The following is a 22334-nucleotide window of genomic DNA, read 5'->3' as shown; positions in this document are numbered from 1 at the left end:
CAAGGAAAATGCCACTGAACGAAGAGAGTTCAATTAATCGCCGCCCTTGACTCCCGTTGTACAGCCAACTACAAACTACGCTGTATACAGCACGGTAAGGAATGTGGCTAAAAACGTTTCACAAACATCGGATATACACCAAAAAACGACTCATCAAAAAATAGAAACATCCCGGGTCTCGGATATTAATAAAACGCCGTGTTAAAACATCAACACCAAAAGAACCCAGAGTTCCCCCTGTCAATATCTCGATCGGCGGGTCGGCGGCGTTGCTCCCCTTCCCGCTTTCGTCACCTCCCCGAGATCCGCATTTAGTTCCCGAAGCCTTGGATCGACCCGGGCCCAAAAGTTCATCGAGAAACGGGCGGGAAAGCACCTTTTCTTTCTCTTTTGCATCATCGTGCAGATGTTTGACATGAACTTGTGCCTCTTAGCTAACGGTTTTGGTGATACCTGCATTTCCTAATCGAACTTGGTCTTGTTAGTTGTCACTCGCCACTTCAACACCACAATGCCTTCGTCAGCTAGAAGCCGCTCACCCTCGGTATATTCTCTCCACGACCTCTCTCCGCGCATCACACAATCTTTATCAACAACATCATCATCCCCGCAGTCGCAGCCGGACCAAGAACCGGAGCCGCGTGGGGAAGGGTCCGCCGTCCCGCCGGCCGAATCGGCCAAGACGCCGCTCGCCAGGTTCTGGTCTTCGCAGGTGAGCTGCGAGGTTGACCTTTCAGCCGCGCGTGACCACCTCGGTATGTTTACTCTTCTGTGTAACTGGAGGAATAATAAATGTCCTCTTCAGCACGTCAACCTTGCGGCTGATGCTCTTCGTTTCATGTGGAAGCATCCCCATTCTAGAAAACCCCCCGTCACAAGACCTTGCTCGGTTATACAACCTGGGCTATATAGAACCCTTATATAGAACGCCATCTGCTAACATGATATTCCCCCATTTAGCCAACGAGCGTACCTTTCTCGGATACCTGCGTACATCCATGATGATGTCCATGGTGGGGACCCTGGTAGCCCAGCTCTTCACAATCAACCACGAGACCAACCACGGCTCCGGTTTTGGCTACTTTGCTGCCGGGAAACCCCTAGCCATAACCTGCTACGCCTTCTCGATAGGCACTATCCTACTTGGGGCCGTTCGGAGCTGGAGGCATCAGTATGCCATATTGAGCGGCAAGGCCTTGTCAGGTGGCTTTGAGATTCACTGCCTCGGTATATGTTCTGTTCTTGTGGGTTGAGCTTGTGATTGTTAGAGAGTAAGACTGACATGTGGTAGCTGCTGCTTGTCTTTTTTGGGTTTCTTCTGGCTATTGATGTGCTCAAGGCGGTTTCTCCCCTTCCCAAGCCAACGTGAGTTCGGAGTATGCTGTTAAACGAGGAACGACATACGAACCAAACCACAAATCACAACCTCTTTGGACTCACTTATACCTATGAGTTCGGTTTAACATGGCCTGATGTTCAGGTAACTCGAGTATTCATTGCGCACAGTAAGTAGAGAGAGCAGCCTATAGTAACGAAACTCAAAACACAAAAGACTTCCAACACACTTGCATCCGAACTAACCCTCACATCAGGGCTTCTTGCCTCGTTTCTCCTTCAAGTCTTTCTTTGACTTTCTAACTCTGACTACTCTCCAGATTCCCGGCGCCGAATCATGTCTCCTGCCACTCCTGCGTGGCTGTCAGCCTGGGTGTTGTCGTCATGGGTTAGCAGAGAGTCATCATACCTAAACTGGCGTCGGATACCGCCACCGTCGATGCCGTTGGATGTACACATGATCTGGATGCTTGGATCAGGCATCTCAAGTGGATCGTCTTCTGCTTCGAGGGGCTCGGAGGGGATCATGTCATAGGAGGACGACTCAGTCATTGCTCGGCCAGCTATGGGCTGCAGTACTGGAGTTTGAGGCGCCTTACCATGACCACCGGGCCTGGCCTCATCACTCAAGGATGGGTCAACATCATCATCACTGGGATGTTGCCAACTGGATGTCCCAAGAGATGAGGCAGCAGGCTCCGATCTCAACTGCTTAACCTGAGCAGCCGTCTTCGCCGGAGCAACACCACCAACTCTCATCTTCTCATGGCTATCCTCATACCCAAGAAACACATCCATCGGCGCCGTCACCATAGGCGAGGATGGAAGACTCGGCTCTGAGGGGAGCAGCGGACAGCCATCCTCCGGGCTCGCCTCACGGATCGTGGTGGGAGTTTGGAGTTCGTGAGGACGAAGGAGGGGAAGAGGGGACTTGGCGGAATCGAAGGCGCCCTTGTCCTTAGAGTGATGAGTCTGAGGAGAGTGTCTGGCAACATCAAGGGTTAGTATTCAACTTGACGACACTGGGTTAGGGAACGGTACCTCTCTACAGGGACAGGGCCTTCTTCAAGGCTGATGCTGCTATCCCGTCTAGCCATCTTCCTAGACCGAGGAGGCGACGGACGAGAGCCATCAATACCACAAAGAGGGTCCATGCTAGGTGGCAAAAGCTGGGGGGAGAATATTGCTTGTTCTCGAAAAGAAAGAAAGTGACAGGACACGGGGGCTAGTTATAGGGCCCTCTCATCATACAAGCCATGTCCCCGGACATAGACGACGCCAGGTTACCGACAGAAAGGAACCGGGGCCCTCCCTAAGAGAATCCTCCCGTCCGCGACAAGCCCACGACAGGCCCGAGCATCTGGGTCGCGCTGCGAACCATCTTCCCGTCCTGCCCCTGTTCCCGTCATCTCTTTCCTCGACAAGGCAACCAAACCAATGTACCTGGGACCCAGTATACCGGGCGACCCCCGGTGTCTGTCGTGTCGGATGCATCCCCGGGCCTGTCTGCTGTGGGGAAGCCGTCAAGCGGATGGCTTCGCCTGGTGGTTCGCCAACCCAGTCCGCCGGGTCGTGCCTACGACGGGTGATCTGCAGGAAGCGAGACACAAGAAAAAAAAAACTCATGCTGGCGTGGATTAGAGACAAAGAGGCTTTTTGAGTTGATGACAGGCAAACTGCAAGGAGAAGAAGAAGAAAGCCCTAGCTGAGAAAGCAGAAGTCAGTTATTCCCACCCTCGAGAAACTCAAATCCCATGAGCCATGTCAAATCTCCCTTGACAGACCCAGACACACACTCGTCAGACCCAGGCCAGTGGGCGGGGACACACTCGGCCAACCGTCCTGCCGGTAAAAGGGGTGGTGTGTGTGCTGCAATACCCGATGGCCTGGTAAGGCACATCTCATCTTACCCACGTCGGCGGTAAAAGAGGCTGGCGATCGTCTCTCGCTCGTCACCGCTTCGTTTTTGTTGTGCAGGACAAAAGAACCCTGTTGGAATCAGCTGTTTTGCAGCCGAGTTTTCCTTGCTTTTTCCTCGTTATCTGTCTCATGGCCGTGGGTGTCTCGGCTTCGCGCTGCAATTTTCCTCGTGAGGATAATGGCTACCGGCAGTTGGGTAGTCTCGGTTAAGGCTGTGCAAGCAGGGCGTTAGAGTTGCAAGGCAAACATGTATTGGCATTACGTCTATTTGGACAGAAGCAGTTAAGGATGCAAAGCTGGATGAAGATCACTTCCAATGGAGCTCCAACAATGAACTGACATTCCAACAAGTATCCTGCAAAAGTCTGACAACCTGTGACAGGGCGAAACACTACCGTAAAACCAACAACTGTCCAACAATGACCCGACAAATGGCCAACAATTGACAGGGTATAATACTACGAGAAAACCCCTAAATCCAACAATCGACCAACAAGTATCCAACAAATGGCCGACAAAAGACCAACAATTGACCTACAAATGCAACAAAAACCCTGTAATCTCCCTCAATTGACCTCTCACCACTCCTTTTCCATACATACAACTCTCCCAACCCCTCCCTCTCGAGGACCCCCTGTCAAGAGTGGCAGGCCTCAAAAAAATCTCATGGACCCCCTGTTCATGCTCTGCCTCAAGCCACCCGTCCCTCGTTGTCGGGTCCGTGGGAAGTCCTGAGTCAGGTTACGTTTGTGCACGACCGGGGTTTGACTCTATGCATGAGGTACTCGTAAGCACATGTTGTTGTGCATGCTGTCCTTTGAATAGCACTAACAGCCCGATGTCTATCGGACAAGGCATAGAGCATAAGTATGGAACATGCATTGAAAGGTACACACGCGAGCTGACGAGATGTTAGGAAGCGTGGGGTAGGGATGTGGTCTCGATTGAGAGACGACAACAGCTGAAACTGAGCACAATCAAGAGACGAACAACTAGTAATGCTTCAATCGATAGTCTATGGATCGCCATTGTCTTATTAATGCCAAGCATATTGTCCTATTGTCCTTGATTCTCCTTGGTTATAGACCTTTGCACTTACATCCTCTCATCTGTCTGCCCGAGTTACACGTCACTCTGGCGAGACTGATCACATTTCTGCAAAATGTAATAGTTCGTTCAGTAATCCATAAAACTCTCCTGACATCACTCAGAGTAACCCATTCAAGTAAACCGATGTACCTACCCAGTCCTTCAGCACAAAGCAATACTGCGCAGCAAATAACCCAAACCAACCTTCCGGACATGGCACAATACTTTGAAAGAGAACAAAGTTCTCAATTTCTCGTCTATAGCATATTTACTGCCAGAAGAATCCTATAGGATTAAAAAAAAAAGGTTCAAAACCCAACCGCTCAATGCAAACGCCCAGCAAAATGCCTTAGTATCCATACTTCTGTTGAGAGCAAAAACAAGATATATCCCTTGTTGTTGAAGCTTGAAAAAGGAGAAAACGCCCAGTGATGCCATAATCACACTCTGTTTTATATGCCTGACCCAGCCAGTCGACCATCTACAGCTCGTCTCGGTCAATGTTGGGAAGCTGAAACTTCCACCATCGAGGTCCGACGGGAAGACCGACCCAGACGCGGTAAAGGCGGTGGAATTCATAAGTAACGACGTTCCAGCTGCGAAATGTCAGTATCTGTCTCATGATAATCTCAAAGATCAAAACTTACAGTGCCCTGGGAGTGCGCATCCAGCCCGAAATAACCACCTTCATGGCAGCACGGACGTGAGCAAGCTCATAAGCGATATGACTGCTGAGCGAGTCGTCCGTAGGCCCTCTTTGCCTCAGCTCAATAAACTCCCGCATAGCGTCATCCATCTGCGCGTTCGTCTCAGCCTCGGCCTCAACCTTGGCCTTGACCGCGTCCTGCTCGATCATCCTGTCGAGCTCATCCTCGCCTGAATTCCTCGCCTCCAAAAGGTGGCGGAACTCGTTAACGGCGTTGACAGAGCTGCTGATACGGGCGTACGTGTTGAACAGGGCCACAAGCTCGGTGCGCTTGAGGACAGGGATGTCTTCGCTGTTGTTGTCGAACTCGAACAGAACCTTGAGGGCAGTGCCATAGCCGGCAGCCTGGAGCTTGCCCCAGAGACGGCACTTGTCACAGCCAACACAGTCCATCAGACGGCTAACGTTACGGAAGCGGTTGCGGAAATCCTCCTTCAGGGAAGGCCCCTCACCGTTGACAAACATGAGGGTCTCGTCAAAGATCTGGGGCACACTGGCAGCTCGCTGGGTAACTTCGAGGACCTTGGCACGGGTGGCAGCGTCTCCTGAGGGGTCGCCAGTGCAGAAGGTGTAGTCATCAGTCTGAAGGTAGGGGCCAATCTTGGCAATAGCGCGGGTCATAAGCGCATAGTTAAAGTAGATGTTGCCAATGCGATCGGGGAACTTGTGAAGACGGTGTTCGTAGCAGGCAACGTTGGGGTGCCAGTCGCCTGTGGTCTGGTTCAGGAAGTTGTAGCACAGGTGGGCGCTGATGCTGGCGTGCATTCCCGACATGACGCGGTAAAAGACACGCTTCTCAAGACACTCATCGTCAACCTCGAAGCCAGTGTTGGCGACAAAGGGAGTGTTGGGGATCTGCTGGCGCCTCTCCTCGAGCTGGGCCTGACGTCCAGCAGCATCGAGAATCTGCTTGAAGTCCTGGGCGGCCGGGCCCGGCTTCCACTGGGAGGTGCCGAGATCGGCAGACTTGGGGAACGAACTCTTCTGGAAGCAGTTCTCACGGTAGACGGCATTCCAGACTTGCGCGGCGCCGGCGCCAGCATATCCTGTGAATCGTTCGGGGTTTCGGACCAGGCTCACGTAGTCGCCCTTGGAGCTTGCGCTCTCATCCTCGGGGACGCAAAAGTCTCGCTCGTCGCATTCGTCATCGTATTCGAAAACGCAGCTCTCACCGACGTCCTCGCCAAGTTTTCCCTGGAGAGGTCGCTCAGGGTGCTGGTGATGGGCCTTCTTGCCGGGGTGCTTGGCGCGAGGACCCTCGAGCTTGCCCAGCGCGTGAGCGCGCCAGACCTCGGGGATGTCCTCCTCGTTGTCCAGGGTCTCGACGGCGCATCCAATGTTTCCGCACATTCCATTTTCGTCGTTCCAAAAGGGACACTTCTTGTGGAAGAGGTTTACTCGGTAGTGGGAGAAGAAGTCGGTGTTGTGGGTGAGGTCGTCGACGGCGGGTTTGACTCCAGCATTGAGCTTGTCGAGGGTCGCAAACGAGGCGCAGGCATCGCCAACGATGGACTTGGGCGAGATCTGTTAGGGAACAAAGTTAGCAAGCCCAGGGCAAAAGGGTGGACTTTGCGCGGGCTCATGGGTGGCAAGCAATGACTTACATGACAGTCGTCCGAGGAACTCTCGCAAGAACCTGGAGCGCCCCAAAGGGCAAACACAGAAAGATAGAATAACCTGCTTGCAGACTTCATGACTGCTCAGCGACGGGCGAATTCAGAGTTTCGAGTCGATGCAGGCTGCGGAAGCGACAGCGCGGGAACGAAGCGACGGGCCGACGTGCAGCAGGCAGTTGACCGCAAACGTCAAAGAAAAGACGGTATATGTTTCCCTCGAGGAGAGATTTCGAGTCGCTAGCGAGTGAAAGGCGACGTAAAAAAAAAGAAAGACACAGTCGTTTTTGTCTATAAAGTGCTTTGTTGTAAGAGAGAGAGGAAGAAGAAGCGACGTATGAAGTAAGGCAAGTGGGTTGACAGGACCCCCAGCGGCGTCGGCGGGCAGCGATGGACACCTTTCCTATTCTGTACAAGCGCCGTTGAGTCTCGAACGGTCAAATGTACCTTTAATTCTAGCACGAGTCTCGAACAAACAAGAGAAGAATAAGATGCTGTTCAAGTAAAAGTTCTGGTATGTTGAAGGAGCAAGTACAAGTTATAGGGCGAAGTATCAGAGGCATCAAGCCACGTACGGAATATCCTAAAAAAGATGCCACGCTGGCTGTTGATCAGTATGCTACCTCCGAGATCCGTTCCCGGACGAATTTGAGGCGAAGCCGCCGCAATTCGTGCGTCGTGGACCCCGACACTCCGTCAGCCTCGTCCTCCAATTGACACGATGCAAGCATTCAAGGAAGACATTTGGCGAGTGTTATTATATCCTAGAAGGGAATCAATAAACCCCTCAGTTCTACCAAAACCACAAAGAAACATATAAACCTGAGATCCTTCTTTTTTGTCTCTTGCAAATCCGGATATGCATGTACTCTTCAGCTGCAATCTGTCCACAACACAGAGTGGCAATTACAAAGCAACTATTGATTTACAAGCAACCATTTCCCTCCGCTGCACTCGGAGAGTTTTGACGTAAAATCAGGCGATCATTCAGGCACCGCAGGCAATCAGCCCAGCAGTGAACCTGTCTTGTCACGGCAGGGGTTCACGGCATAGAACCGAGAAACCTTATGTGGCATCTACCAACCTATTGCTACTGTAGAGAGTATCAGGTGAATTACTCCGGGCTACAAACAATTCATCCTTCGTGTTTAAACTTTTTATACAAAACCACTACCCTCCAACATGTGAATTGCTATTTTCAGAAAGAATGCTCAAGAACCTTTCCTCGTCTCCCCCTCCATCCTCCGGAATGCTCCATCCAACCACCACTCCCAAATGACATGTCTCCAGTGTTTCCTCTTCCCTCGTCATGGATCTGAGTCAGCAGTCTCAGAGTCGAAAGATGTGGCACTTTCTACCCATGGACTTGGAACCAGCCACGACTTGGATAGCTCCCCCCGATGGCTCAAAGCCACACCTTTTTGTTCCTGGTTCTTGACTTGAACGTGGTGTGATGTTCAAGTATTCAAGTGGATCGGGACGCAGGCACAGCTCATTAATGGTAGGGGTCTTTCTTGTGCCTAATCTACGAGCTTATCGAGGCCCAAGTTGTAGACCTACACAGTCGCAATTTGTCAAGCTTCTTGTGCTATCAATACAAGACTCATTATAGATGCTCGCACACGTGTCTGCTTCATCCCAGCTACGCAGTATGCGATCCTACATCCAGTCATCCCATCCCTCCAATATCCCGGTCTCGCTTCCATGTTACCTATGTAACTCCGGAACCTTTCCGCCCACTCAAGACCAATCCCTCTCTCCTCGCGCCTGTACACGATGTCACCAATGGATACTTCCCAACTCCACTCCCCAAGGGGAGTCGGCTATAAGCCGCATGCCTGCCTGCTTTCCGTGACCTGGCCCATTCAAGATATAACCATGACTGCCTGGCCCCAAATCAGAGACGATAGAAAGGATGATTAGAAAACCAGTAAACACTCTCTTGAAACCCATACAAACGCCAATCGCGTTTCCGGACCATTCCAGATCCAATTCCGTATTAGACTGCACCCATGTCTTGTTGCCGTTGCGGCGGAGCGGATCCAACTCGCGACTCCATCAGCAGTGATCCATCCTCCCCGCTCTTCCATGCCAACCAGACAACCAACTCGTGGTCCATGCGTCATACACACAGGCACACCCGACAGACTGGTTGGGGAGCCGCTCGTTGAATCTCGAGGATGAACGGTGCGGTGTTAGGACGGCATTGATCATCAAGGCCAGGGTGACCATCGAGCACTGAGATATGGGACGTTGCGCGCGTTTTGAACCAACAAAGTCTCTTTTTGCTTCTCTTCTCTTCTTATATCTTAACGTGTAGACCGTGAAATCGTGAGACGACGTCGGAATCTCCGTCCGAGCTCTGCGTTTGGCGCCGACCGAAGGCGCTGTAAAGTAGATATGTATGATAGGTAATTGAAGGGGAAATCTGAGTCGTGTGGGGATGGGCTGATTACTGAGGTGGTTGGAAGTTGAGTTCTCGCCTGGTGAGCACATGTTAGCCACCAAGGGCACGCACGCGGGGGGCATCAAAGCACGATAGAGCAGACTCAGCAACTTACTTGAACAAGAGGATGTGTGGCTCTGGCTCATGAACTTCGTAATGCTCCCATCCTAGACTCTGTAGGTGCTCGTTAGTCTCGCAGTCCTCCATCATGCCCGCATCATTCCCCAGTCGAAGCGTGGGGATGGCGAGAGCGCGGGTGCCATACCTGAGTGATGCCAAGAGCTCGCCATTCCTCCTCCCACAAGAGCTTGAGGGTACCCTTGGCAGTGTCGTGGTAATCCTTGGGGATGGCCTTGAGCATGGCTTTGGGAAGCTGGACATGGCGGTATTCGAATTCACTGTCCGAGTATCGGGCCGAGTAGTGGATGGAGTCGATGTACTCTTCTAATCGTGCGCGCTCAGAGTCTGAAAGAGGCCGGGGCGACTTATTCCGGCGAGAGGTGTCAATGTCCATGGGCATTTTGGCGGGTTTGTTGTTTGTTGTTGGTGGTGAAGGCGGGGGGGAGGATATAGCTCGAGGTTTCGAGAATGCGGGGAGGGGGGCTTCTGGAGCTCGGTTGATCGATCGGTGAAGGCGGGTCAAAACCAAGGCTCGTTTGGACGGAACGACTCCCAATGCTCCGTGTGCTTGTCGATGAGGGTGTTATCCCGCGTTGTTTTTGTATTTCGCTCCGGCTTCGTGGGACGAGGCGGAGAAGAAGGCTGGGGCTTTTTGAGAAGCTTTTATAAAAAGTCACGCGAGATCGGCAGTTGGGGTCTCTCGCAGCACGAGGCTGGGTTTATTTTTCTCAAGGCGGTCAAAGGATCTTCCCGGGGTAAGGACTTGGACGGGGACGAGGGTTGTTTCTTGGGCCGGGTTGGTCTCGGTCGCGGAAACAGGCGTGAGCAGGGAGCTCGTCGGTGGAGAGCTTGTGCACGCGTGCTTGGGGCACGACGAGAACGAATATAACGAGGGCCGATCGAAAAGCGTAAAAGCCGTGAAAAAAGGCAGCAGTAGCAGTCGAGTAGTGTCAAGCAAGGAGGATGCGATGGTGGGTGTAAAAAAGAGAAGAACGGGACGGAGGAGGAAGAGAGCAAGGGGGGAAGGAGAAGAGTTGAAGAGGGAGAAAAATAAGGATTTTGGTGTTGATGGTGTTGCGGCGGGTTTTTGGAGCCAGCGAGGAAAATGGCAGCAACGGCGCGGTACGGTACCTACCTAGGTGTACCTTCCGTGAGCGGGGGTGGCCAGTCAGTGTGTGCGGCCGGTGCTTGTGCGTGTGCGTATGCGTGCGTGTGTGGAAAGATGGAGAAGAAAAGTAAACAAATGGGTGCCATAGTAATTTCCATCCATCACACACACACCTACATACAAGTTCCCACTTTCCCAGCCATTCATTCAACAGTTTTTTTTTTCCTTCTCTCTGCCTGTTACAAAATTGTAAACAGAGTGCCTTTTGGGGAAGTCCGTAGTGGCCACAACACCCATGCCTCGTCACCTTGTTTTTGCTCTGTTTGGTTAATGACGAAAGCCACAGCCCATATTGGATGCCCAAGCATAGCCTCCACAGTGTCTTACAGTACTTTGAGCTCTCTCTTGAGCCGTTGCTCATACTCGTTACTCATGGAAGACTGTGGAAGTTGGAAAAACATCCCATGTCGATTCTCCAGCTGTCACCCTTTCTAGGCGCGACAATGATCGACAGTTTCTGGGTCGGTTGGTTGGGCGAGCAAGTGCAGAATCGTCCCTGGTCACAACGGCGCCGAGCATGCTTCTTTCTGTCGACAGGGATCCGGGGACTAGACGGCCGTTGGAACTTTTCTGGTCTCTGTTGGTTTCGACCGGTGATAACAAACAGAGCTTCGGAGGTCCGTGCTCGTGGGGTGTAATTATTGTCTTGAAAGTCTTGAAGCTATACCAAGTTCACGTCTGATTACAACTTTTAGCGAGGCAAGCCTGTATCAGACAGACGCTGGGGTGGTCCATCGTTCATTCTTCCGCCATTGCTTTTTGCTCCCCTCAATCTGGATATTACCGTGATGACACAGGTCACTGAAACCCCAGCACGTGGCGCCCACACCGTCATATCTCAAATCCCTCCCCTGTTGGCATCCCATCAGTGATAGCTTCACTACCGTGGAGGAGACAACATGGGTAATGCAATCAACCAGGACTTTTGCATTTCACACTTCCCGTCTTTCCGACTTGATCCCGCACAGAAGCACACATCACGTCATGAACCAGAGATGATGTCACTGCCTTTCATTTCAGCCTGCAAGCCCTCGGGCAAGGATCCTCCTCGTTCGATTTGCCCTTTCTTTTTTGTCTGGCCCTGTTTTCTTTTTCTTTTTCAGCCCCCCCAAGCTGAGCCTGATCGTGCCTGGATCTGCCTGGCTTCTCGCGGCGCTGCCCGGCCCCTCATGATAACCCACAGGAACCCGAATTGCATTTCTGTCAACTGATGCATCTCTGCTTTTTTGTTCCGAATGTGCTCGGTCACCTCCGCCTTGCTCCCCCTGCAGTCTCTCGGTAGCCTGTGGCAACCCGGGAACCCAGGGCCCCCATCTTCTTCTCGAACGATAACCGAAGCTCTCCATCCCGAAACAAACCCACCGAGTTCCCCGATTCTCGTCGGTCATCCACGGGTCTGGTAGGCTCACGCACCACTTGGCCGGCTGGGATGAAATTATAGACCCTGCGTAGGGTCCCGGCTCCAAAATTGAACTGGTTCCTTGTTGGTCCCTGGAGGTTGTGAGGCTGCCTGGTCCTAGCAGGCTTCATTGGGGTAAACGCATGTCAATCCGAGCCGAGGTGACGGCATGTATGAGCTCGGGGACTTCCTGAGGCCGTGCATGATGAGAGCTGCCCTGAATCACTCATTATCGAATGAAATGAGTTGATATTCGTCATCGTCGTGACTATAGGAATGGTACAGAGCCCAACGGTGGAGCAGTACCTCGCCCGACCTTCTTCAACGCAATATGGTTGACAACGTTTCCAATCTTGGCCTTGATGCCTGTGACGTTGATCTCCCAATCCCGGATGTCAGCAAACTTGCTCTGCTTGAATAACCTCAACGTCTCAAGAGATAATTCGTCCCCGGGAAGATGAAATGTCCATCCAATGGATATGTGAAAGGCAGTGCCCACAGTATCTCTTGTATCCACGTCATTCGTATTGCGCTGATACAGAGTCGGCTGGCCGAACTGGGTCACGACGGTGTTGCTCTTTGCCAGGAGAGCCGTGAGCTCTGGGTTCGGGGCCCGTACTGCCTCTTCGCTGTCGGATCCTGCCTTACTCACGCCACTGGCAACGCGAAGAATGAGAAATGTGCGATCCGAGTCGGGAGACCTATACCAGGCCAGCCCTTGAGGCCTAACGATGAATGGGGCAATGCCGCTGCTGGTGAACGTTTGCGTGATCCTGTCCAGAAACTCGTCCTTGTTGCCCGTACTGAGAGACAATGGACGCGACAGGCTGATGTGTAGTGGTAGAGGAGATCCCAGGTCGCTGGTCAAAAAGTTGAAGAGCTCAATCTCACTCGATGCCTGCTTCTCGATGTCGGCCAACAGTTCCGTCAAGAGGGCATGCTGTGTAGTGGAAGGATGCCCTAGACGATATCAATTATGCACATGATGGCCTAAAAGCCTTGATACTTACACTCGACGTAGAGATGACTCGGCCAGTTTCCAACCACATGGGGAACTTGACGCTTCCGTCCCTGATGGAGGCTCGGGTCATCCACGACACTCTGACGAACGGTAGAAGCATATAGGTCGTGAAAGGTGTCGGGCAACGGGGGCATGGATGAAGCTTCGGCATCCTCGACTTGAGGCCGAGCGCCGGCATCGGCAGTTGCATTGCTCGGAGCCCTAATGGTGTCCGACGTTCGGGAGGAGTGGGCCGCCGTGCCATCAGCACCCTTCCGGCGCTTGATGCGGCGAGAGTCGGGGCCGGAGTCCTCGTCCGCAGAGTCGGAGGAAGAATAGTCAACAAGAGCCATGGCTATGGCTCGTGATTGGTACCGTCGCGCTGGCTGTCGGTATCAAGAGAGGGACGCGTACTCCTCGTATTGATTCTGAACGTGCCTAGACTGCGGAACTACCGATGCCGAGGCTTTACAGAATGATTCTTGTGTTTGCGCGGTCTGAAGAGTCTGGAAGCAGCTGGTTGAACCTAGGCAAAGGGAAGTGTGGGGCGGTGAGGAAGGTGGGCAAGTTAGCAAAGGGCTTGTTTGAAGCATCCATATGAACACCAAGACCTGGGGACCATTGTTGGCTCAAGTCTGTGATTCTTGGGGACTAGAAGCTGTAGAAAACTGGACAAGATATTCTATCACTCTCGTTCAGAAAAGAAAGATTTTCGAACACGTAGAGCATTGCTACAGTAGTAGCATAGATCTTATCGACATGCATCGGCGATCCAACATTCGTCGTAGGGTAGCATTCACGCATATTGCTGATCAATTGCGTTGTCAAGACTTCGCTAAGCATGGGTTTATTTCCCAACAAGAATCATGCCCAGAGCTTAGATGCAGAATTAAGCAGCTTTTCACTGCTTAATGCCGCGATGGATGACCTGTCCCTGAGTCCCTGCATTCGCTCGAGACAGACTCTGGACAGGCTAGCAGGGCAGCAAATGTAATACTACTGCAAAGTGCTTGCGTCGGCGGTGTGTGATACTCGTGTCCGTGTCTTGGTCTGGGTCGGGTCATGGCCTGAGTGACAGTGTCCGGGCCCCCCGGCCCCCCGAGCTAAGCCTTGGACGCCCGGGACGCCGGGGCACCACCGCCATTGGAGTAGCAAGGCCTGGGCCCGTTCAGCGGCCGGCCTAAGAGGTCCCTTCCAGCAGTAGCGGGCAGCAGGCGAGTCCCTTTGGCGACCAGGGTTGAGATCCCAAGTGCTATGCTATTTTTTGCGATATCAGGTGACAGCTTAACCGATGGGCTTCGTTCCCTTGCAACGTCGGCCTGTGACCTATGAGTCGATTCAAAGTTATCCCGGTTTACAAACTTTGAATGACATTTTCTAGGGACGCGCGTTGAGGGTCTAGTTAGTTCGTGTAGCTGACGTCGTTCTCAACCGTTTGATCCGGGCAGTGCCGCGATCCGAAAGACAAAAAGGAGGGCGAGCGATCGTTCGTTCCAGGACATCCGGAGCAGTGCAGGTGAAGAAAGATGGATGGGCGACATGGGGGTCGGTGGTGAATGTGCAAGGGGTGAAGGCCAGTAGTGACGGGAGCTGCCCCTCCCCCTCACCCCGCGGAATGTCTTGAAGACAATGGATGAATGGCACACCGGACGGGACGGAGTGATTAGACGGTGCCTGGGCGGCGTCGATGGCGTCGAGCCATAGCCGGAAGAAGCTTGCCAGGTGTGGACGGCACGGACAAAGGTTGCGAAGGAAGCTCGAATTGAGTCACGAGGAGCTTCAGCTTGACCCCGCTGATGGACACTATGGGGGTCCCTGAGGTGGTAGTGGACGCATGATGGACGACGAAAGGAGGGGGACAAGGGACGAGACCACGCCGAGATCTGTAGGTAGGGTGCTTTGCCTCACCTCGCCTCGTACCTGCCGCACCTTTGAGCTTCTTTTTTTTCTTGTCTCCATTTGTGCTTTGCCTATTTTAAAAAGGGGACCTGCATCTCCTCCATCCCGTTTTGTTTCGTTTTCTCTTCATCCTGTCTCTCTCGACATCCCGGGAAGTGCCAATACCCTAGACTGCCGACCTCACATGGTCTCATTCGCCGACCGATACGAGATCCCAAGACTCGACGACGTTGCCTTTACCGCTGTCGTAAACTTAAAAGGCCCCTTGGCCCAGCACTGCCATCAGCGACTCAACTCTCAGGTGTCTGCTCAATTCACCTCTTTCAACTGATCACGACTCCAACCTGTCAGCGACCTACCGAGCACACGACACACGCGTCCTTCAATCAGATACACACCGAAGCGAATCTCTCTTGTTCAAAGCTCAGATTCTTCTATCGCCACTATGGAAGAATCCAGAGATAAGCAGTGGGTGAGTTTGATAAAGCCCTTTGCGTAGTACGACCCAGTCTTTTTTCCCCCGTTTCAGTTCCTTGGTCTTTCGTCAAAATGTTCCGTGCGCTTCTCTGCCCAACGTCATCTCACCAGGCCCAATCGAGAGCAAACGTCAGGGACCCAGCAGGACCCTTTTCTGATTGTCTCTTGTTGCGTCAATGCCGATCCCCGTCGTTCCGGGATCCGTCGTCTTGATGCTGTCTCTTGGTGGACGCCAGCGCAACTGCCAAGAGTGGTACATGATGATTCAGCCCCATCCACGCAAGCTGGATGACGTTTCTCATGAACCATGCTCGCCCTGCATCAGTCGCGTCGCATGTTTTTTGTTGTATTTATACTCTATTCTAACAATTATTCATAGGCGAAAGCTTACATTCTCGATCCTTTGACTGCTCCTGAACCAAACCAAGAAACTGGCATTGGAGCATCTCACAACCTTTCAGCGCAATTACGCAACATATCTCTTGAGAATTCAAGCCCAAGCCCGAGCCAAGACCGCAGCGAAGATCGCAAGCACAAGCATAGATCATCATCTCATAGCCATCGACACCGCAGCTATCCTACTCCTCCTACTTCAGCCAGCCCAACTCGTTCTGACTTTCATCCCTCGAACCCCTTCTCGGACTCTGCGGCTTCACGACGAGCTCACTCTTCCAAGTCGCTGTCTCCTCCAAATTCACCCCCAGCCGACTCTCGCCGTTATCCACCCAACTCTGCAGTCACCCGTTCGTCCAGCGCCCGGGTTCCCCAGCAATCAAGCCTTCGACCTCCGCCTGTTCACCACCGTAGCTTCAGCGCCGGCAATTGTGACATCTCACGCAAGCCCTCGCTAAACCAGCGATTCCCAGGTGACATGTCTCATAGACCACTTGAGATCCTCAGAAAAGAGGCCCGCGCAGCTGATCGCGCACCTCATCTGCGACGAAAGCAATTGCCTGTTACCGACACCATTGATGCTCTTGACACCATCGGTGGGACATACCATCACGGCGGTCCTTATGACGCCACTCTTGCCAGCCGCAACAGAAACAAGCTCTACTCGCCCGTTGCCGCCGTTCAGGATTCCAACAACGAGGCTATCCGTGCCACCCCAAGAGAGTACATTGAGGACTCTCTTAGACGGCATATTCCACTTCAAGGGACTGCTACAATTCCCAGCGGCGAGCAGGATTTCCGTGGTGACACAATTGAATATGAAGAAGGTGCCGATCTCATGAGAGAACCCGATGCGGTCGGCGGCGCATACAAGCGTTGGGATGGTATTGTATGTACCCTTGTTGATGCACCCTCTTGCTCTGAGCTACCTACTAACAGAGGTAGAAATACCATCCTGATGATCTCAAGGGAAAGGGAGAACCTTCCTATACCTATGAAAAGGACCTGAAGGAAAAGAAGCGTCTACGCCGTGGGGAACCCGTCGAGTACGAATTGTCATCAGGCATGAAGAGTAGCAAGCGCCCTCCCTTCAGCCACCACCGAAGCTTCAGTGAGAGCCCACGATCAGCACCTTCTCAAGACGGCGCTTCAGATGGAAACGGGCTTCGCCGCAACAACTCGACAGGCCGACATCGTCTGAGCGATGGTCTTCGACGACGCTTTGGTAGTATCAGGCGCAAGAAGGTCGATGAGGTCCGATAAGTTTCCTAAAGGCTAGACGCTGTGTTTCTTTATCTCTTTGTTTGTTTGAATTTGGGCGTTATCATGCTGGCGATTGATAAGGAGAAACTCTTTGTTGGGACTATGACGTGTATACAATGGCGAGATGCTACCGATGACGACACGGACGCGATTAGGATTTTGTGTTTTACTGGGCAGCGCCTGTCCTTGGCAGTGGCAGAGACATCTTTAGGAAAAAAGAAAAGCGCCAAGTATGGTTACTGTGTGCTATGAGCGAGTAGAGCTATGAATTATATCCAGTACAGCCGTTGTGTCTTGTGTATCATGTTCGAGGGATTCGCGAGACTATTTGGATGACCATAGAAACCTTTTAGAATGCATTGCTCTACTTGTGCCCAATTGTTTATGAGGCAACTAAACAATGGCAGCCATGTAGCTGCGCAAACTATATATCTGATACACGACCTCGTCCCATAACAATACACCTCCTACCAGGCTAGAACCTTAGAAATACGCCAGCCCACTCCATCCCAGCACACCCTCAAGCTCATCCCTCAGCTCTGCAACACCATCATACCCACCCTTGCCTGCAATCTCTGCCCTCTTTGCAGCACCCAGCTCAGCCCACCTCGCCAGGATAGCACCGTCGACGATGGTTCGTCCCGCGGCAGCTTCAACACCCACAGGTCGTGTACCACTGGGTAGACGGTATGCCTTTGCATTGAGACCTCCGTAGGGTGTCAGCGCGGGGAGGAGCTGGTTCGTTACGGAGAGGAGGCGACGGTATGTCGTCTCTGGGAGGGGTACGAGGGTCGAGAGGTGACCTGACGGGGAGGCTAGGAGGAGGATGTGGGAAGGATCTGAGGGGGATGGGTGAGCTGGGGGGGTTGTTCGTGGGAGGAGGAGCATTGAGGTCGGGGGGTTGGGGGAGACGGAGAAGGTTGTTCGGTGGAGGAGGAGATGGCCTTGAAGGGACTTGGGATCTAGAAGTTGTTAGCTTGGTTGAGTAGTTTTAAATGCTGGAACTTACGCTCGGGGTTAAACTCGAGGATGTGCAAATCGCCATCGGCGTCCGCCGCAACGATGGCAAGATCCTCGCCATCAGGGAGGAAATCTGCTACCAGGAGCGGCAACCGGCCGTGACTCTTGCCCAGGATCTTGAACGTATAAGGCTCTTCAGTGTATCCTGCGAACCAGACACCCTTGAAGGCATCAGCCATGACACACAGACCCGTCCTGGGAAGCTCGCGAGCGCTCGAAACGTGACAGCTCATATCAAGGAAAGCCACTGGTAGCAGGGAGCCATCCTCCTTGAGGCCTCGTACCATACACTTCTGGCCTTGAGCGACGAGCATGAGACCCTGCGTGCCAATCTCCGAGATGGCAGTGACACCACCTCGGGGAATGTCCTCTCGAGCAATGGCCTTGAGACGCTTGTTGGTTTCGGGCTTGCCAGGTTCGGGGATGACGGTGACAATGTCAAAGACGTGGACGCGGCCGCGGATGGGAAGGTCCTCGCCCTTAGAGAGGGCGGTTCCCACTGTGAGGAGGAAGCGGCGCTCCTTTGTCTCCTCTGAGACTTCGAGCTGCAGTGTCTTCATACACTCGATGGATTCACATGACTCGAGCTCTTGATCGTGGATGACGGTTAAGCTGATAGGACTGATTAACTTGAGAACACCACGGGGCATGGTTGGTGCAAATGTGAGAGTTTCCTTGGCCCATTCTTTGTGATAATCGTCATCCCTCGGTAGCTCAAACGGCTCATTCGTTGTGCATCCGGCGATATATGTGCCAGTCGGCTGATGATACGCAATACCACAAACATCGCTGTCCAAAGGTACCTTCTTGACAGATATGCCAAGGTCGGTAAAGTTGGTCTCAGAGGGAAGCTGCGTGACACGTGCAATGCCCTCGTCGTCGGCGTAGATGAAACCTCGATCGCAGCCCTCGGTATGGAATGTGCTCATGCCACGGACGCCAAGACCCTGGAGACCAATGACGCGAGGGATACTCTTGCTGGACTTGAGGACGAAGCTTGGTGATGGACCCGGAAGGAAGACAGTGCTGTAGCCGTTGACGTTGGCGCATGGTCTTAGGGGCACGAAGCGTGGTTGCTGGACGGCATCGTCCTGTGATGTCTCGACGGGACTCGTGGCGAGTGCCGCATTGGAAGCCTTCTTGAAAGTAAGGGTGGCGGATAGCGTGGGTTCAGCACCCTCTGCGTGGTAGCGAAGGGGCTCATAGATGGTGAGATCGTCGGTTTGGTTTCGAAGCTGAGGAGGTCAGTATTCTTCTGGCAGAAGAGCATCAAGCTGACTTACGATGAGATATGGTGATTGGGATATAGTGTCTCCAAGATCTGCCACCAACAGCTCGCGGAGATTCTCTCGAGCCAGGCCTCGGCGGAGAGTATAGTCTGCAGAGAGGTAAGGAGGAACATAACACAAGCCTTCAGCGACGTAGACTGGCTTTGAGAGATCGGGAAGCGCGTAGACCTACTGAAATTAGCTAAATGAAAATGCAGGATGAGTTTGTAACTTACGTGTAGGGCTCCTGTTGAGCTAAGAAGGAACATCATAATCTTGGAAGTGTCCGCACCCTTGTCACCGACACTTGGCTGGAAGATGCCCTTTGTATCCGTGTACAAGCAACCGGCGTGCCATTTTGTGCTTTGAAGCGTGTTATCCGTCTTCTCAACCTCTTCGAGCTCGTTGTTGCTGTCGATCTGCGCGATCAAGACACTACTGTCGTCACGGATGAGCAGTAGATAGGGGTCTGCGATACTGGCGCTAATGACTCTGGGTTCAGCCCCAGTTTCCTCATCAAGCATCGGCAGGATCTGAGTGAGACCAAGGTCTGTATTTGTTAGCATCTACACGAGCAGCTTCAGCACAGTTACTTACCCCCGTCGTAGGATCGAACCTCAGATTTCAAGACCTGAATGACCCTCATTTGCTTGCCCATTGTTCCAGCCTCAACAGTAAAGCCAGCCGCAGGGTCAAACTCGGTCTCTTTCAGAGTCTCGAACCCAGCAGCAGTGAGGGCATACACGTCTGATGTCTCATACCCGTCGAGATCGACCTTGGCCACAATCATGTACTTATCATGCTGTCCGAACGTTTCATAGTCGTTCCCAACAGTGACGTTTCCTCCCAGAGACTTGGGCACCGGCTTCTTGACACACATGGTCCAGAAACCACGTGCTTCTGGAAACTCGAATCTTCCGATAATCTTGGGTTGAACATGTCGGTTGAGGATGGCGAGAGATCCCGAGTTGCCGCGACCAACCACGCAGGCGAGTTGCAAGTCAGAAACGACGCCCTTTGACAGGGTCGCCTCTTCGCTATCTGGCAGGAAAGCTGCCTTACCAGATGTCAAGTCCCTGATAGGAGCGATGCTGAGTAGGGTATCGTGAATGCGGAAGCTCAGTTCACCCGATTTGCCCGCTCCGTTGAGAGCCTGGGCTGGCTTTGCAGCTGTGGATTCAGTGCCGTACAGATCATCGTCTTCGTCGTCATCATCCTCAAGATCGAGTTCGTCAACATCAAGCCCAAGGTCGGTGTCGACGAGGCGTGTCTTGCGCCGCTTTTCTTGGCTCATCTTCCTCGACCAACCCAACACAACAGAGTCGCCAGTCTCGCTACCAATAAAGAATGTGTTTTTGCCCAGTTTTGAAGCCGTTGATGCACGGCTCTTGATTAAACTGCCTCCGTTTTCCTCTGGAATCATCTTAACGCTGATACCAGATACTGTGCGACCGTCGATTCGGAATGACACTATGCCGAGTCGCCCGTCATTGAGAATCAAGAGTAGTTCTCCATTCTCAATGTACAGCTGTTCAATAATGCAACCCTCTAACCGAAGGTTCAAATCCGCCTGGTCGGACAAACTGAAGGAGGTAATCTGTCGAGCCATTGAGTTGACAGCCACGCCATTGGCCTTGCCCGACTGATCAATATGAATGAGCTCGTTCTCTCCGACCAGCAACGCGCCGCCAACAGGCGCTGGCAGAGCAACCATCTTGTAGAGATCTCGCGGGAGGTCGGTAACTGAGAGAATGGTGGTTGAAGCGCGCTGCTGCAGGTCAAGCGTAAAGACCTTGTATGTGAGGTGATCTTTCTGGCCAAGAGAGTGCGCCCGCTCTTGGCTGGACGACAGGATGCCAAAAGTCGGCTCTCTATACTCATGCAGGAAGGCCAAGTGCACGGGATGAAGCAGACTGGGATCAAGCAGTGGGAGACGGAGGACAAAAGACGGTGTATAGGCTGCTTCTAGAGTGTCGCTATCTCCATTGGCGACTGCGGTTGGCTCCTTGACGGGCCGCGGTCCGTCGAGATCCTCATCCCAATCATCCATCTCCAAGTCCTCTTCCGCTTGTCGGAATGGGAGGATAGCGATGTTGCGCGAGCCGAACTGGAAGGCGGCACATCTGCTGCCCGGGTCGGCCTCGAGGAAATTCACGTATTCGTCAAAGGCGACCTCCCAGGGAGCGCCCTGAAGCTCGTCCTTCTCATAGTAGTGGATTGAGAGGGTCTCGAGGGTGTTCTTTTTGGGATCCCACTCGCATAGGCACATCTTGGCCGCTTTGTATGCTAGCAGGAGAGCCTCACCCCCGGATTTTGTACGTTTGGTCTTGATCTTGGCAAGACCTATAACGGTTCCAGCGAGTGGCAGCTCTGCGACGAGCACTAGCTTGGTGTTGTTTGTGCGATCGGTGCGGACCAGCATTGACTCGCCGCCGCCGAGGAACGAAGATTCGAGGCCATCGTCGTCATGTGCGCGGTGATCAAACTCGGGCTCGGCCTTGGGAGGCTGCGCAGGCTGATTCTGGGCGTCGAATTCGGCCGAGATGGCCTTGGTTGTAAAGATCTGGAGCAGGGAGCCCTTTGCGACAACGAGGTTCGAGGCCGTGGCGGACGTGAGGGCGATGGTCAAGGAGTGTGTGACGGCTGAAGGAGCCGCAAGCTCTGTATAGGCCTGCATCTTCGCAAGACCATTCTTTCGTGGTCAAGTGAGACCGTTTTGAAGCTCTGGCGGTTGTCGCGACGATGTTGGACCTTTGTTGAATGTTTGCCCAAAAGAGATAGAGCTCAAGCTCAAGCTCGGAAAACCGTTATGCCGTGGTCCGGTTTCGATGTGGCAGGAGCCACCCCTCCAACAGGAAGGGGTGCGACAACGGCAAAAGTCCACTTCTGGCCTGCATGGGAGCATAATAAAACTTGACAAGGTAAAGCGACTTCTATTGAATAGCTTTCTATGCTATTGGATTGCTATCGAATTCATGCGCAATGCTTCTAGGCCTGTAATCCGTCGCTTCGTCGGTTGGCCAGGGGTGTACAATAGACACACGCCTCAAGACATTGTGCACCCAGCGAATCAGCACTCGTTCTTTGGAATGCAATTATCAAAATCTGGGGTGGTTCCAGGGCATCACGGGTTGTCCCCTTCGGTAACGCTAGCGTATCAATTGCGTCACAAAAACAACCGCGCCTCGAGCTTCAGGTCAAGCCCAGGGATCCATGGA

The 22334-nt window shown here is 52.9% G+C and overlaps 7 protein-coding genes across 7 annotated transcripts; 2 read left to right on the top strand and 5 right to left on the bottom strand.

The window, feature by feature from the left end:
• Window positions 1–511: 511 nt before the first annotated feature.
• NCS57_00176800 (DUF202 domain-containing protein) lies at window positions 512–1369 on the top strand (the record flags this gene model as incomplete). The annotated part of the gene is made up of 3 exons (XM_053051822.1): window positions 512–755; window positions 961–1244; window positions 1292–1369. 3 exons carry the CDS (start codon window positions 512–514, stop codon window positions 1367–1369), a joined length of 606 nt encoding a protein of 201 aa, XP_052920337.1.
• A 219-nt stretch (window positions 1370–1588) lies between these two features.
• On the bottom strand, window positions 1589–2489 carry NCS57_00176700 (uncharacterized protein; the record flags this gene model as incomplete). The annotated part of the gene is made up of 3 exons (XM_053051821.1): window positions 1589–1688; window positions 1745–2320; window positions 2377–2489. 3 exons carry the CDS (start codon window positions 2487–2489, stop codon window positions 1589–1591), a joined length of 789 nt encoding a protein of 262 aa, XP_052920336.1.
• A 2336-nt stretch (window positions 2490–4825) lies between these two features.
• Window positions 4826–6744, bottom strand: NCS57_00176600 (uncharacterized protein; the record flags this gene model as incomplete). Its single annotated transcript, XM_053051820.1, has 3 exons — window positions 4826–4940; window positions 4992–6574; window positions 6655–6744. 3 exons carry the CDS (start codon window positions 6742–6744, stop codon window positions 4826–4828), a joined length of 1788 nt encoding a protein of 595 aa, XP_052920335.1.
• A 2371-nt stretch (window positions 6745–9115) lies between these two features.
• On the bottom strand, window positions 9116–9629 carry NCS57_00176500 (Cyclin-dependent kinases regulatory subunit; the record flags this gene model as incomplete). Its single annotated transcript, XM_053051819.1, has 3 exons — window positions 9116–9146; window positions 9225–9283; window positions 9375–9629. The coding sequence occupies 3 exons, from the start codon at window positions 9627–9629 to the stop codon at window positions 9116–9118; spliced, it is 345 nt and encodes a 114-aa protein (XP_052920334.1).
• Window positions 9630–12064: 2435 nt separating this feature from the next.
• On the bottom strand, window positions 12065–13167 carry NCS57_00176400 (U6 snRNA phosphodiesterase; the record flags this gene model as incomplete). The annotated part of the gene is made up of 2 exons (XM_053051818.1): window positions 12807–13167; window positions 12065–12756 (listed from the first exon to the last, which is right to left on the bottom strand). Exons 1-2 carry the CDS (start codon window positions 13147–13149, stop codon window positions 12065–12067), a joined length of 1035 nt encoding a protein of 344 aa, XP_052920333.1. The 5' UTR covers window positions 13150–13167.
• Window positions 13168–15140: 1973 nt separating this feature from the next.
• On the top strand, window positions 15141–16828 carry NCS57_00176300 (uncharacterized protein; the record flags this gene model as incomplete). The annotated part of the gene is made up of 3 exons (XM_053051817.1): window positions 15141–15167; window positions 15552–16454; window positions 16511–16828. 3 exons carry the CDS (start codon window positions 15141–15143, stop codon window positions 16826–16828), a joined length of 1248 nt encoding a protein of 415 aa, XP_052920332.1.
• A 483-nt stretch (window positions 16829–17311) lies between these two features.
• NCS57_00176200 (Cft1-like protein) lies at window positions 17312–21793 on the bottom strand (the record flags this gene model as incomplete). The annotated part of the gene is made up of 5 exons (XM_053051816.1): window positions 17312–17790; window positions 17838–19083; window positions 19132–19305; window positions 19353–19666; window positions 19714–21793. The coding sequence occupies 5 exons, from the start codon at window positions 21791–21793 to the stop codon at window positions 17312–17314; spliced, it is 4293 nt and encodes a 1430-aa protein (XP_052920331.1).
• Between the last annotated feature and the right edge of the window lie 541 nt (window positions 21794–22334).

Source organism: Fusarium keratoplasticum, chromosome 1 (assembly GCF_025433545.1).
Source record: "Fusarium keratoplasticum isolate Fu6.1 chromosome 1, whole genome shotgun sequence".
Classification (NCBI taxonomy): domain Eukaryota; kingdom Fungi; phylum Ascomycota; class Sordariomycetes; order Hypocreales; family Nectriaceae; genus Fusarium; species Fusarium keratoplasticum.
The sequence above is the reverse complement of the archived record's forward strand: the minus strand, read 5'-3'. Positions and strand labels throughout refer to the sequence as shown.